The sequence below is a fragment of the Echinops telfairi genome, unplaced genomic scaffold (genome assembly GCF_000313985.2).
Source record: "Echinops telfairi isolate 266 unplaced genomic scaffold, ASM31398v2 ScPeMD7_47;HRSCAF=170, whole genome shotgun sequence".
NCBI classification, from domain to species: Eukaryota; Metazoa; Chordata; class Mammalia; order Afrosoricida; family Tenrecidae; genus Echinops; species Echinops telfairi.
In genome coordinates, this window is record NW_022103945.1 from 619845 (window position 1) to 636268 (window position 16424).

At 39.1% G+C, this 16424-nt stretch overlaps 1 protein-coding gene across 2 annotated transcripts in view; it reads left to right on the forward strand.

Moving 5' to 3' along the window:
• The window catches only part of FAM199X (family with sequence similarity 199, X-linked), a 26234-nt gene that overhangs the window by 604 nt on the left and 9206 nt on the right, over positions 1-16424 (forward strand). For both annotated transcript variants that reach the window (XM_004717729.2, XM_045290656.1), the window contains exon 2: positions 5604-5823. In XM_004717729.2, the coding sequence (XP_004717786.1) occupies positions 5604-5823 (220 nt within the window). The remainder of the gene's footprint in view (positions 1-5603; positions 5824-16424) is intronic.

Sequence of the window (16424 nt, forward strand, 5' to 3'; positions counted from 1 at the left end):
CCGTCGCTCCTTCCCGGGCTCCTTCCCTGTCCCTGGTCTGCTCCCCACCCCCCTCCCGCCTGTGTTCACCCATGCCCTCCGATTTTCCTTTCAACCGGCATTTTACCTTGGCGCTTTTCTCTATTCATCTTTTTGGCTATAGTGATTCTTCCGTTCGCTGCTTCCTCGCCTCACCCCTGCCGCCATGGGTACCCTGCAAGACCCAAACCCCCAACCCTGGAGTTTTAGATGCTGTCCTGTTTCCATTCAGTCCCTAAATTTTAACCCCTTCTGTTTCCAGTACCCTAGCTAGTAGATTTCGTACAGATCAAAAATCCAGCCGGGGATCGTTTGAAAGGTGACTTTGAAATTTAGGACTTCTAATTTTCCCCAATCCACATCTGTATTTTCTCCCTCACCTACCCAACCCCGTGTTTTATTTCTTTATTTTTTTAGTGCATCTCTAGGAAACCAGATGATTTACACACACACCCCTTTCTTTTCTCCTTTATGAACTTGGCGCTTCAAATCCTACCAAAATGGATAACCTTCATTCGATCTGGATGTTTCCTGTAGCATACCCCTTGCATTGCTGCCCCAGTGGTGGAAAGGTGGAGGTGGGGGGGTGATGGAGTGAGGCTAGGATGGACTTAGGATGCAAGGGGGCTTCAGAAAGGTTCATGAAGAAATCATATGAAAAGAGAATGGAAAATTTCCACCTAATTTTTGAAGCCGCTTGGTACAAATTTGTTCAGAGGTGCAGCTCTTGCTGACTGGTGTTAATGGCAGATAAAGCATCCTGGAGAATTCGCTCATGCCAGCCTTGAGGTGTTAGTACGAAGGGTTGTAGAGGATTTTAAGCTGTTTTAGATGCAACCCTTACCTAGGTGGAGATTTGAGATATGGACACAAAAGACAGGGGTGGAGTGTGGGGTTGAGAAAAGATGGAAAAATCCTGGTGGGTAGAGGACAAGGGCAGGAGGTCAATTCTGGAGAATCTTGGTGGTCAATTATCTTTTCTTGTTCTGATTTCTGATCCACATTTTTGCTGTGAGCTCTTTGAAGGCTTTAGCTCCTACCCAGGTACAAGAGAATATAAAACATGATCCTCACTTAAAGGGAAGTTGTAGTCTATGGAAAGCATGGCCTTATAGTTAAATAATCACATGGAGCATAAGTGTTAAGATGTTTCTAATGGACATGGTTGTACTGTTCCTAATTCTCCTGGTAAAAACGAGGAAACAGACCTGGAGGAAAAAGCCTGAGTTGAAGGTCGTACAACTTAGTCAGGCAAAGCCAAGCCATTGGAGTCCCTGATAAAACTTTAAACTGATATTAGAAATGGTCCTTATCATTTTGCAGACCAACTCACAAAAGCCTATTTATATTTAACCCTTCACATAGCTGAAGTACAGGGCCCTAGTGGCACAGTGGTTATGCATTGGGCTGTTATCCATAAGGTCAGCAGTTTTTGAAACCTGCAGCAGTGCTGAGGGAAAAGGATGGGGCTTTCTACTAGCATTAACAGTTCATCTCAGAAACTCAACAGGGGCAGTTCGCCCCTGTCCTGCAGGGTTGCTATGAGTTGTCATCAACTGGATTGGCAGTGAGTTCAGTTTTTTTTTTCGTTATAGATGAAATACTCATGTGCTCAAGTGTGCTCTGGATGTTTTGCATGCTAAAATTATGTAGAAGCCTACTTTTGTACGTATTTGGTCTTTGGCGCATTGCAGCAGAGCCAACCGCACAATGAAGGAGGAAAAGCACAATGATTTCAAAATCCACCTTCCTCAGATGATGGCACCAGAGAGTATGGACAGAGGGAAGGACTGACCAAGCCAGTGTAGGTGATTGAGTGGGTAGTATATTTCTTCGAGATTGTTCTGTTTCTCTTCCCCATTCCTTCTTTGTGTTTAGCCAGGCTTCTTTCTTAGGAATCACAGTCAGGTCAAGGATATATTCCAAAATGGGATAGTGAGGTGAGGCACAGGGATGTAGGTGGTTCCTGTGAAGTACCTGTTTTTCCATTTGAAGCATTGTATTTTCCTAGTTGCTATCTGCTGCTTGGTCTTTTAAAGGTTCTTTCCTACACTGTTTTGTTTTTTTAACTACCCTACATTTTCCAAGGCTTGGAATAGCAGTCGGGAGTCTCCTGTACCCTTTGCGGCAGAGATCAAGGGAATAATTGTCGCAGATATTCCTGTCGTAGACTAGCTTGCCTTTTTATTCCTGTTTGGCGTGTTCTCCCTTCCTAACTGTCTTCATGATGGCATTGCAGAGGACTATATACTTCTGGGCATTTTCTTTCCAGGGAGAAGCAAACGGCTAAAACATCTACATAGGCAAAAGTAAGTTTAGGGAGTTGGGTCTTTTTGTTTTTAATTTTAAGATTGTCCATACTGTGCACCCCCTCCCCCTTCATGTCATTCACCAATTGAAGCAGCCTTCTAAAAATCAGATCTCAGTAGCCGAGATCTACTGCTTTCGCTTCAGTTACTGAAAACAAATTTCATGGAAAGTGGAGAAGTTTGTCAGTGGGTAGATATTTGCTTTACCAGCTTGATTTACCCATTTGCTTTCCTTTATCTTTTGCACCCTGCTTGATAGCTGATGAGAAGACTTTTGGAGGCTGTTCAAACAGTGCCTTCTGATGATGTCCACAGTTTTGTGTTTGCTCATGCTCATTCTCCTGAATCTGGGCCACATTGACAATCTCTAGTAACAGAAAGAGTCAACGCACTAATACTTATGGCCTAAGTGCCTTGTGAAAGGTTGGGTAGGAGAAAGGGAAGTATTTAAAAAAAAAAAGAAAAGCAGGTAGTAGCTAGGGGAGAAATGCTTGCGTTGGGCAGAAACAGAGGATTGACAGTTTAATGCAGGCAGTGTTCAGATTAGAGACATTGGTGACTTCGGTTGGATGGTTACTAGTCTAGGTTCAGTGGACAATCAAATTACATGGACACAGCCAGTTTCCTAAGAATTCACACTGCCCTAGGAGTGTCTTTTAGAATCTTAGGGCAGAGTTAGAATTGTCCAGAATGGTGAGAAAGTGAAAATAAAGAGACACAAAGAAATTTCAATAGGCTGGTAAACAGATGTTTAGAAAGCATGAGAAATACAGCACATTTTGAACTTGTTTTTGCTGGTTTGGGAGACAGGATTGTTCTGATGCAACGTTCTCTCTCAGCAATTCCCCACTGCTCTGTTTTTTGTACATCAACCATGTTAATCACCAACCTGCCCTGCTAACCACCATAAACAGACAAACAAACAAACAAAACAAAACCATTGAGCACATTTTAAAAAGTGCGTAATTATGGTAGGCTCAAGGTAAAATGACCAGGAGTTGGGGTCAAGGTCAGCCTGCTGCTCTTGGGGAGAAAGATGAGGCTTTCTACTCCTGTAAAGTGTTCCAGTCTTGGAAACCCACAGGAGCAGTTCTACTCTGTTTCATTAGATCACTATGAATCAGAGTGGATTTTGGGTATAATCAACTGATGAGATGAAGCAGGTTAATGCTGTCAGATGTGTTCTTCTCATCGCCTTTCAGGAGTGCTTCAGTACCTTGACATTAAACAATTGTGAAAAGTGTAGAGGAGGACAGTGTCTTTACTTTTTATACTCCCTATTTGGCAAGATATGAAATGTACTATTCTGTGAATCAATTACTCAGTGATGTGATTTGAGATCCCCATTTTCAATTACCATTAACTTAAAAAAAAAAAACCCAAGACTATCATGTGTCTTTTATAACCCTGTGACCCCCAATTTTCTTATCTAGATTTAGAAATCAAAGGTGTATAATGGTTGTAGATGGAAGAATCCCCTTCCTTGAAGAAAGGGTCGTTAACAAAGGCAGGAGGAATTGGGGGACTTTTTGAGAATGGAATCAATCTTTGGAGAAATATTCAGGTTAGAAATGTAGATTTGGGCATAAACCTCCACTCCTATCATGCTACTGGAAGCAGTATAGGGAATTAATCCTTAAAATAATGGTTCTGCCTTTCTGATACTAATAAGCTGCTGAAGTAATAACTTCCTGAAGAAAGCTTGGTATTTATCTATTATTTAATTGTTACTTATCCTTCATTAAATCCAGTTTTTCTCAATTTAGCCATTTAAAAAATTCCCCTCTTATTTTGTATAATTAGTTACTTTGTACAGAGTACTTACTGTATTTTGTACTCATTACTCTTCATACAAAATGTGGGCTGCCTTAAAATATTGATGTCACCTTTTCCTTGCTGTGGGTGCAATGATGATGAGCAGACCACAAGTTTGGTGGTTCAAACCCACCAGACGCCCCTTAGGAGAGATGAAGAGATGAGCCTGCCTGCTCCTTCAAAGATTTACAGTCCCTGGAACATGCTTCACCTATACTTCTACCCATTCCCAAACTGCCTTCCTTATTCTTTGAGCCAAACCCCAGATCTGTTTCTTTTTTTTTTTTTCTTAATCATTTTATTAGGGGCTCATACAACTCTTATCACAATCCATACATACATCAATTGTGTAAAGCGCATTTGTACATTCATTGCCCTCATCATTCTCAAAACATTTCCTCTCCACGTAAGCCCCTGGCATTAGGTCCTCATTTTTCCCCTCCCTCCCTGCTCCCCCTCCCTCATGAGCCCTTGATAATTTATAAATTGTTATTTTGTCATATCTTGCCCTGTCCAACGTCTCCCTTCACCCACTTTTCTGTTGTCTGTCCCCCAGGGAGGAGGCCACATATAGTTCCTTGTAATCGGTTCCCTCTTTCCAACCCATTCTCCCTCTACCCTCCCAGTATCACCACTCACACAACTGGTCCTATAGGGATCATCTGCCCTGGATTCCCTGGATTTCCAGTTCCTATCTGTACCAGTGTACATCCTCTGGTCTAGCCAGACTTGCAAGGTGGAATTCATATCATGATAGTGGGGGCGGGGAGGAAACATTTTGGAACTAGAGGAAAGTTGTATTTTTCATCGTTGCTACATTGCCCCCTGACTAGCTTGTCTCCTCCCCGAGACCCCTCTGCAAGGGGGTCTCCAGTGGCCTGCTAATGGGCTTTGGGTCTCCACTCCGCACTCCCCCCATCATTCACTGTGGTAAGATTTTTTTTTCTGATGATGCCTTATACCTGATCCCTTCGACACCTTGTGATCGCATAGGCTGGTGTGCTTCTTCCATGTGGGCTTTGTTGCTTCTGAGCTTGATGGCCGCTTGATTACCTTCAAGCCTTTAAGACCCCAGACACTATACTTTTTGATAGCCGGGCACCATCAGCTTTCTTCACCACATTTGCTTATTCACTCACTTTGTCTTCAGCGGTTGTGTCGGGAAGGTGAGCATCATAGAATGCCAATTTAATAGAACAAAGTATTCTTGCGTTGAGGGAGTACTTGAGTGGAGGCCCAATGTCCTTCTCCTACCTTAATACTAAACCTATACAGATCTGTTTCGTGTGTGTGTGTGTGTGTGTGTGTGTGTGTGTGTGTTTATGTCCTTAAAAGATAAGGACTCTTTAAAAATAATCACAACATATCTTGGTCATATCTAAATATATAGTGCTGTTTCCCATTAATCTCTTAAAATTGTATAGTTCCTCTTGTGATTTCTTTTCTGTTGTGTTTTGCCAGGTGGAACTTAACGTCTTGTGGAACAAGTGTTGCCAGTTCAGAATGCAGTGAGGAGCTGTTTTCATCCGTGTCTGTTGGAGACCAAGATGACTGCTATTCCTTGTTAGATGATCAAGACTTCACTTCTTTTGATTTATTTCCTGAAGGGAGTGTCTGCAGTGATGTCTCTTCTTCTATCAGCACTTACTGGGACTGGTCAGATAGTGAGTTTGAATGGCAGGTATATATATATATATATATAAATGGTTTTTTTCTTTATTGGCATCACTGCCACATAAATAGAAGTATGTATTTGCATTTTAACGTGTTCATCCCCAACTGAAAGCACATTTCTCCAGTGTTTATCCATTCCTGGCGATTTTTTGGCAACATGTTTGAAGGTTAAGAATTATAAGATGTAATGTGGATCCTTGATTATTGTTAATGTACCTTTTAGGTTTCCCATATTACTGATGTCTTTTTGTAGCTTGTCGGGTAATTTAATACTTGGATAATATTATCATCAGTATATATATCATCAGGCTTCTCATTGCAGGAAGCCAAGCAAATTTACTCTTCTGCATTTGTGTCCTCATACGCACAATGTACTCGAATCAGAGTCACAATATCGAAGAACAGAAACCAGGATGACCATAAATACATATTTTTTATTGCTCTTTGAAATAACGGTATAATTTTTCATTCTGTGTTCTCTTTGTACAGAGAGATGTTTTCCTTCTATTAGTACCCATAGTCCTGTGAAATGGCTTTGAGTTTGAAAATGGCAGATTGTTTGAAAATGCCGATTCATAATGGCTGTAATGTTCCAGAAAAATGTAGATTCAGCATGCATTTTCAGAACGAAAAAGACAGTAACATTTAAAGAAACTTTTCTAACACAAAAAAAATATCTTCCTTAATAGACATATGAGTGCCTACCTATTATGGTCAAAAGCCGTATAAATAGTCCAGGTTGTTTTATTTAAGACATTTTTATTATAAAATCCAAATAGCTCAGAATGACATAAAATTGAAAAGAATAGTCTCCACGTTCCCCTTTGCTGGGGTTATAATGTTGAATGCTTGTACACATAGAAGCCCATTTGCATATCGTTGGTTGGGATCATACTTCAGCCACGGTTCAACCCTTGGTGTTTTTCAACTTATATAGCTCATTCTTTTTGATTGCTGCATCGTAATTTATTTCATCATTCCCCTAGTAACAGATATTTAGATGGGTCTCAGGGTTTTCCTTTGTTTTCTATTGTAATGTTGCACCGAAAATTAAGAGAAGTTTTAAAAGAAGTGAAAAATAATCTAGAACCCCCTCGGTTTTTGTAGTTTGTATTCCTTCAATTGTGCTTGTGCTATAAGTCATCAAAAATCTGATTACAGCAGCCAAACAATAATATTTATAAGGCCTTGTATGCCTGACCTCTTTCTAATAGCATAATATTTTTAAGATTTACCCATATTGTAGATATCAGTACTTCATTTATTTTTATGGCAAAATAATATTCTGTTAGCATATGCTATATTTTAATTCTTCCATTCACGAGCTTATGGACATCTGGGTTGTTTTTATACTGTGGCTATTCTGAACAATGTTCCTATGAATATTCAAGTCCAAGTTTTTATGTGAACATACTTTGCTTTCTGTTGATTGCACCTAGGGGTGGAATTGTTAGGTCATGTGGTAGCACTAAAAAACTAGTTGCTGTAGACTGGATTCTGACTCATGGCGACCCCTTGTGTGAATCCCTAGGTGGTATAGTTTAGTGCACTTAGATGCATATCCAAAGGTTGGAGGTTCTGGTCTACCCTGATAAACCCCAGAAGAAACCCAGATGATCTCCTTCTAAAAAAATCAGCCACTGAAAATCATTATGGAGTACAGTTCTCTATTCTGACTTATGGGGTCACTGTGAGTCATAATCAACTTGAAGGCAATTGGTTTCTATGGTAGGTCTGTTTCACTTTGTGAAGAAATGCCTCATTTTTTCAAAGTGGACACCATTTTATTTTCCCACCAGCCTTGTATGAAGGTTCCAAATTCTTCACATCATTGTCAACACTTGTCATAATCTGGTTTTTATTATAGCTATCTTCTGCGGTATGAAGTGGATTTGAATTATGTTTCCCTAATGACCTATGATATTGAGCATCTTTTAATGTAATACCCGGCCATTTGCTTAACTTCTGTGGAGAAATAGTTATTCAAATCCTTTACCTATTTTTAATTGGGTTATTTATCTTTATTGTTGACTTGTAAGGGCTAATTATATATTCTGGCTACTAGATTCTTAATCAGATAATTGATTTGCTAATATTTTATCCCATTCTGTGGTTTGTCTTCACCTTTTTCTTTCTCATGGTTTTATTGGCATATATTTCATATCATACAATTTAATCTTCAATCATGTTAAGATTTGTGCAGTCATCACCACAATCAGGTTCAAAACATTTTTTTCTTGTATACATTGTTGTTAGCTCCTCATTTCCCTCCCATCTTTCCTTACCATGCCCCTGGGAAATTATCAGTCCAGTTACTGTCTCTAGTGATCTACCTATCCGGGATTTCATATGCAGAAAAATCATATAAAACACAAACAGGAAGCAAGCAAACAAACAAAATAAAACCACCAATGACTTGACAATACATAGAAAAACTTCAATAAAAAAGAAAGCATAAAATATTCAAAACGGATGGGTCAAAAAGATCAAGTGATAAGGGATTACATTCTAACTTAACTGCATCTACTACAATCGATTTTACAACACTTTCTATTTGATAGCAAGGCTATTCCCATCCCTTGACTGTGGTAAGAGAGGGTTCACCAGAGGCTTAATCCATGTGCGAAACTTGCAGATAGATGTTGGGTTTCCTCTGTCCTTAAAAAAAATTATCCAATCCAAGATCATGAAGATAACTTATGTGAGGGGGCAACCAAAAAAATTGATGAAAAAAATTCCATTGTCTTTTAATTTCTAGTTTTTCTATGAACTTTTTGAAGCCCCCTGGTATTTTCTCCGAAAAGTTTATCATTTTAGCTCTTACGTTTAGGTCTTTGATCAGTGTTTACTTCTTTTTCTTTGTGGTGTGGGTTCTGAGTCCAAATTCAGGTTTTTGCATGTGAATATCCAGGTATACCAGCATCACTTGTGTTAGACAGGGTTGTGTAGAGAAACAAAGCCAGTGACACTCATATCTATGAGAAAGAACTTTATATCAAGGAGTAATTTCTATCAAGAACGCATGCCAGCCCAGTTTAAGGTAAGTCCGTGGATTTGACGCTAGCTGGAGCGCTCTTCAGACTCATATATCAGCAAGCTGATAACACAGAAAGGTGAAGCAGGGTGTAAGGAGTCACAGGTCAGTGGGTGCAGAGTTGTGAGGATCCAAGGTCAGTGGAAACATGGCAGGGTGCAGGCATCTCCCAGGTTTTCTCCCAGGGTCTGGGAGCTGCCCACGTGGGGCTGATCCTGGAGGCAGAGAGAGTCCCAGCAAGGATGAAGGTTAAGGGAGGGAGCGGGGCGGGCAAAGAGAGGATGGAGAAGTCCTCAATGTTTCTCTTATAAAAAGGCCACATCCCGAAGGGGGGCATCTTCAGACTATGACCTGATTCATAGGTTGGACTCCACTGGTACACTTTCACATAGGTGGCAAGTTGATATAAAATCTAACTGCCACAACACTGTTCTTTCTCCATTGGATAGTCTTAGTATCCTCTTCAAAAATCAGACAAGTGCAAGTGTATGAGTTTATTTCTAAACTCGGTTCTATTCCATTGGTCTGTGTTTCTGTTCTTGTGCTATTACCACACATTTTGCTTAGTACAGTTTTGTGGTAAGTTTTCAAATTGGGAAGTGGGAGTCTTTTCAGTTTGTTCTTTATCAAGATTGTTCTGTCTATTCTGGACCTTGCAATTCCATATAACATTTAGGACTAGTTTGTCTGCTTTTACAAAATTGAGGCAGTTCAAAATTTGATAGGCAATGTGTAATACCTGCTTATCACTTTGGGTAGTGTTTTCATCATAACAACATTTAAGCTTTCCAATCCATTAACAGATGGTGTCTGTATCTATTTGGGTTTGTAAATTTCTGTAACTACAATGTCTTGTCATTGTCTGCATTTAACTCTTTCACCTCCTTGGTATTTCATTCTTTCAGATGCTGTTGTGAATGGAGTTGTTTTCTTAAATTCTTTTTCAGCTTGCTCATTGAGAAACATTCATTTATTAGCTCCAGTACCAAATCTTGTAGAGTGTGAGATTTTCTAGATATGGGTTCATGTCATCTGTGAACATAGTTTTTGGGCCTTCCTTTCAGGCTGTGACCTGATTGATAGCTCACAGATGTCTTTTATTTATTTTTCATGCCTACTTGCTCTGGCTAACACTTCCAGTAAAATGTTGAATGGCAGTGGTGAAAGCAGCTATCTTTGTGCCTTGTTCTTAATCTTAGTGTAAAAGCTTTTGGTCTAACATCATTGAGTTTCATGCTAGCTGTGAAGTTGATAATTAAGTTTTCCTCATTTACCATATAAACTCCTTCATGATCTTCACAATGCAATTTTTTACCGACTACCTCAGATTCCTGGTATTGGCTGTACAAGAACTTGTGGATACATTCTGTGATTTACAAATGTTTGAAGGGGGGCTAGTTCTTTTTCTATTACAAATGAGAATCTTTGTGCATATCTTGGTATGCTCATAAAAAATCAGACAAGTACAAGTGTATGAGTTTATTTCTGAACTTATTTCGGAGTTCATTTTAAATTTAAAATCTGGCTACAAGGATTCTTAATAAAACATAATTACATGGAGTTGTAATTCCAAATTTTTTTATGCGTATTTGATGTGATTAATTTGGAGTCCTCATCATCCATAATGTTGTAAGGAAAAAGCACTTTGTTTTTAATTGCTCTCTTCTTCACTCATTTCATGAGTAGTTAGAGTGGAAAACTACCACCCAACCACTTACTGTTAATGTACATGAGTGACTAGAACATAAGAACAAAAATCAGGCTTCCCTCAGTAATGTGTTTTTCCACTTCTGAAATTGGAGTATGGTACTCTGTTGCCATGGATATTTGCTATTTAAATATGCTGAAAGCTTTAAAAATGCTCTCTGGTCTTTGAGGGACCTCCTAATGACAAGCAGTAAATTATCCAAGAGGGTAATTATAGAGTATATGTTGGAATTAATATAAACTAAAAATCATTTACAATATTTTAAAAATTCTTACCACCTTTTGTGATAAAACAACATCTACTTAAGCCTTTTTTAAACTGATGTTTCCATTACTACAAAAGTAAATATAAATGATTTGTCGAATCTGTGGGAAGACAAATATTAACTACATGTAAGGCTGGAGTTTGATGTAGTCCTTTTATTATTAAGATATAGCTGGCTAGTCTTGGATCTTGAGATTTTTTTCCCCTCTATTGTTGGGAAAGAAAGCACAGAAAATGTAAAGCTTGAGTAATTCAGCTGTCACACTTGAAACCTAGAGGTGCAATCTAAAATTATACATCAGCTGTTAACAAAATGAGCTTACTCGTAAAACTCTGCTGCATCCTGCAGAAAATATGGCAGAGGTTTGATTTAATCCCTCCTACTTGTCACAATTACTACTTATATTATAAACATGCTTAATATTATCCTGAAAAATGGGGGATAGGAGTTACGAAGCACTTTTATTCTGAAATGTATTAGCAGTTATAAAATGAAGAAATTGATGGTCTAATAAATATATAAGAGCCCATGTAATTAATTCTATTCTAATCCCATATCTCCAATTGACTACTTGACATTTCCACTTGAATGACCGTCTTATTTAATGCCAACCCATTACCCACTGCAAGGAGCCCTGGTGGCACTGCCATGCATGCATTGAATTGGACTGCTAGATTGCGCATTCAAAAACCCGACAGCTGCTCCTGGGAGAGAGATGAGGCTGTTTGCTTTTGTACCCACTTACTGCCATTTATTTGATTTTGACCCCTTGCGACCCTATAGGACAGGGTAGAACTGCCCCTGGGAGTTTCTGAGACTCTAATTCTTTAAAGGAATAGAAAGTCCTATCTTTCTCCTATGGAGCAGCTGGTGGTTTCAAACCACTGACCTTGAGGTTAGCGACCTAATGCATAACCACTCTGCCATGGTTACTGTGTCAAAATTGACTGGATTGCAGTTGGTGGGATTATGTGCTGCTGAGTCAGTGATTGACCAGTATTGAAACTTCCATTTACGGCAGTTTTACTTTTTGACACACTCATTCACTGCCATTGATTCAATTCTGACTCCTAGTGATATCCCACAGGGCAGAGTAGAACTGCCCCCTTGTGTTTTTAAGGCTTTAAATCGTTATAGGAGCAGAAAGCTTCATCATTCTCCCAAGGAGTGGCTGATGGGTTTCAACGACTGACCTTGTGGGTAGCAGCCCAGTCCATAACCCACTGTGCACTTAACATGTCTTCTAGGGTAGTAAAAATGACTGTTGTCTATTCAAAGGACACTTATGTTTGCTTCTCCCCATTATCCCCACAAACTCTCCCTTCTCCAAAATTGATTCTTTTGACATTCCAAACTTCCTGTATGGCAAGACTGCATGACCTAGTTGAGAGCACTGGGTTGTGTCCTACTCTGAATTCTGTCAGACATCATTGTCCTTTGTAAAATGAGGGTGTTGGACTAGGAAATCTGTAACATTGCTTCAGCTCTCTTGCTGCCAATATTGAGGATTAAGTGTGTCATCCTAGGTGCATTGTATGACTGAAATGTCACAGGTGTTTTTGATTGTTTTTTCACTGCTCATGATGTGTCTGACTCATAACCTTATTCATTCACTTATCAAGCAACTTTGTAAATTTCTTTTCAGTAACAATATTTCGGGAGCCTCGGGAGAGCAGTGTTACACATTGCGCTGCTAACCACAAACAAGTTCAGCAGTTCCGAAATCACCAGCCACTCTGTGGGAAAAAGACAAGGCTTTCCACTCTTGTAAAGAGTTAGTTTCAGAATCCCACAGAAGCTGTTTTATCCTGTCTTACAGGGTTGCTATGAGTCAGAACCAACTCGATGGCAGTGAATTTGAATTTGTGAGTTGAAGAATGTTTCATATCTGCTCCTATTTTTCTGAGCATTCTTGCTTATCGTAATCAAATTGTTGTCCAATTGCTTCCAACTCATGATGACCCACCCATATGTATCAGAGTAGAACTGTGTTCTGTAACCTTTTCTTCTTTGTTGTTTTTTAACGGTTTTATTGACATGTAATTCACATGTCATACCATTCAGTAACCCAATTACATCATAGGCTTTTCAATTATAGATTTTTTAGAAGTAGGAGGAGGTATCAAAAAGTTCATGGAAAATTTCCATTATGTTTTCCACCAACTTTATGAAGCCCTTTTGTAGATAGAGCACCAAGAGGTCTGTCTTCCAAGGTGTCTCTTGGGTCTCAAATCTCCACCTTTCTGCTCCGCAGCTGGCCCCTGACCCATTTCCTCCTCCAGACTCCTTTGTTCAGTTTGACCCAACGCAAAAAACGGTTTCCCTCATTCCAAGTTCTTTTCCCCACGGCATTTTGCCTCAAGGACTTTTTTTTTTTTTTTTTAACATTTTATTAGGGGCTCATACAACTGTTATCCCAATCCATACACACATCAATTGTGTAAAGCGCATTTGTACATCGTTTCTCAAAACATTTTCTCTCCATTTAAACCCCCGACATTAGGTCCTCATTTTTCCCCTCCCTCCCCGCTCCCCCCTCCCGCATGAGCCCTTGATAGTTTACAAATGGGTATTTTGTCATATCTTGCCCTGTCCGACTTCTCCCTTCATCCACTTTTCGGTTGTCCGTCCCCCAGGGAGGAGGCCACACACAGTTCCATGCAATTGGTTCCCTCTTTCCTACCCACTCTCCCTCCACCCTCCCTGTTTTGCCACTCACACCACTGGTCCTATAGGGCTCATCCATCCTGTATTCCCTGTATTTTCAGTTCCTAAGGACTTTTTAACTAATCTCACTCAAAATTTTGTCAAGTTACTACTTCTACTTAGCATACTTAGCTTCTGATTCTTCTGTTCTGAGCATCCGTTGGCTTGCCACAGAGTCTCCATTTTAATTTATTGGTGTCCGTAACACCATTGTGTGCATTGGTTTGTTTGTCTACTGCTATATGATTTTACTGAATTTTCACCTCAAAGCCCTTTTTACCCTCTCCCCTGCTGCCATTCTTAAAGACTACTTTGTGTGAAACCACCCCAGTAACAAGTGGCATTGAGAACTTATAAAATACTACTTTTTATAAAGAGTTTAAAACCATAGCAAGAGGTGGCAAAAAGAAAAAGCAGATCTACTTAGCATCTCTTAAATGCCAGGCATATTATTCCATTTAAAACTCTCAATATACAGTAATCCTTTGAGATGATGGCATTAAGCATATTTTACAGAAGACACTAAAAGCTCAAAAGGGAACTTACAATGCTACTGAGCAAGGGAGTTGGGGTTTAAACTCTGGACACCTCTCTTCCCTGAAAAAAATGGGCAAAGAATTGTTACCCCTTTCCAATCCTGTCCCCACAAACAAACAGAATTCAAGGTACACATTTACATGCCTGGACAACTGTCAGAAAGTTACTGAAAGATTTTGATGAAATTTTCCTTTGAACTTTGAAAGCATAGACATTTTGTGAGTTTTCCTCTGTCATTTATCAATGGAGCTTGAAGTGAAGGGGCAGTCTTTCATCTATTAATGGGAGTTTCATCTTGTTTTAGGAACTTGAGAGAAATTATTATTAGTCATGTTGTAGTTTGAAGGCTTTCAATAGCCAAATTGCATAGCATTTTCTTTTGTTTGCCCTTGAAGCCTGAAAAAGCAATAGCTTTCATTTCTGCATTCAGCAAAAATCTTTTCATTGCATCACCAAGATAACTTTAGGGGATAAACTCAAACCCACTACCATGGAGTCATTTCAATTCATAACAATCCTATAGTATAAGATAGAGTAGAACCGCCCCACCGAATTTCCAAGGATGTACATCTGTAGGGAGGCAGCTTGCCCCATCATTTTCTCACAAAGGTTCTGGTGAGTTCGTTACACACATCTTTCAGTTGGCCGCTGAGCTCTTTAACCACTGCACCCCCAGGGCTCCATGGTTAAGGCTAAGGGAACCATTCAAGTGGTGTTGGTTAATAGGAATTTAAAGGCAGTCGTGCAAATTGATAGCAGTCACTTAGGCACTTGAATTTGTCAATGACTGTCAAAGTGAAAATAGAAATTTTCAGCACCGTAGCTACTTATGGGGGTGGAGAAAGGAGCACATGCTTGCTCACTTACTTTCACTCAAAATGCTCTCCTTCAATCTTGCATAGTGATCAGCCCCATTGTTGTGTCTTTACTAAACAATTTCATTTGCCTGAATCCCCCACTTTGCGTGCCTATTATTCCCTTAAAGCTTTCTCAAGCTTTGCTAGAAATTTCCATTGAAAACCTGCTCTTTCAAACCTACCTTTTGTTATGTGCTATGTTGCTTAATCATATATTTGTGTTGCTGAGTCGAAAGTTTTATGTAAGGACCATAACTTACACTCCATATCCTCCTTACCTCTTTGACTGTTTTGTATAAGGGAGGAATCCAAATATACGTGGTGGCAATTGTTTTCATGCCTAAGGTAGCACTTTTGTTTGGGTAACTTCAAAAGCCTGGTACAGGTTTCCCTTGCTATCTAAAAGTAGAACATTTCTATGAAATCTGTTGTAAGCCAAAACAGTGTACAGCAAAGTTGTTCCCATGAATTTAGATGGGGAAAAATTTTTGAGTGTTCCTAGGTCCAAAATATAACTTAACAAATCGTGCTTTTTTTGAAAAGTCGTATTTCTTACAGAAGAAAATGTCTCATCTTTTTGTTGACACAAATACATTTATTTTACATTAATTAATTCTAATTGGTTACATTTACTGTTTTTAATAGGCAGTATAGAATCAGTACATATTTTTATCCATCTCATTTTAAACTGATTTGATTTGTTAGACTTTTTCTTATATGTCACCTTTATTTACTTAAATGATATCTTATTTTCAACTTTTTTCTTTCATAATCATTTTGGTCTGTGAAGTGTTTTGCTATATGTTAAAATCATCTTCAAATTAAAAATAAAAAGTGTGCTGTCAGTTCAGGTTCCCATTCAACAATTTCTACCCAACATTTTCAGTGACATTGGTTACAATCTTCATAGTGTGTGAACATTCTCATAAGTTCCGCTCTGGTTGTTTCATTTTCATTAATCTAGTTTCCCTGACCCCTTACCTTCTCACCTTTGCTTCAGAGCAGTCATTGACTGCTGGGTCTCAGCTGATTTTTCTTTTTTATTGTCATTCACAAATGATAATATTTCTTTTGCAAGACAATCTGTTATTTAGCTAAAAGGTGACTCTTTAAACTTTTGTCTTGATCTTCTTTATATAGACATGAGGACAAAGGACCACAATTTAGTTAGCTTTATATTTATGCTGTGTAGCACAGAGTTTGACAAAATGCCAGTTAGATCAGATCAATCAGATCCTCCTGTGTTAGAAAATCAGCGTTCATATTTGTATTACATATGAAAAACTTAATTAGCACACTATAACACATTTTTTGTGCTTCTGGATAGTATTGTTAATTGGACGGAGTGAATCTATAAAAAGATTATACAGTGAACCCTCGCCACTTCACGCTTCGACTTCCGCGGCTTCACTCTTAACGCGGTTTTTGCGTAACAGCGCATGCTCTGTCATTACTGCCACTGATTGGCTCATACTGTACACGCTTCTGTCTGCATCGCTAC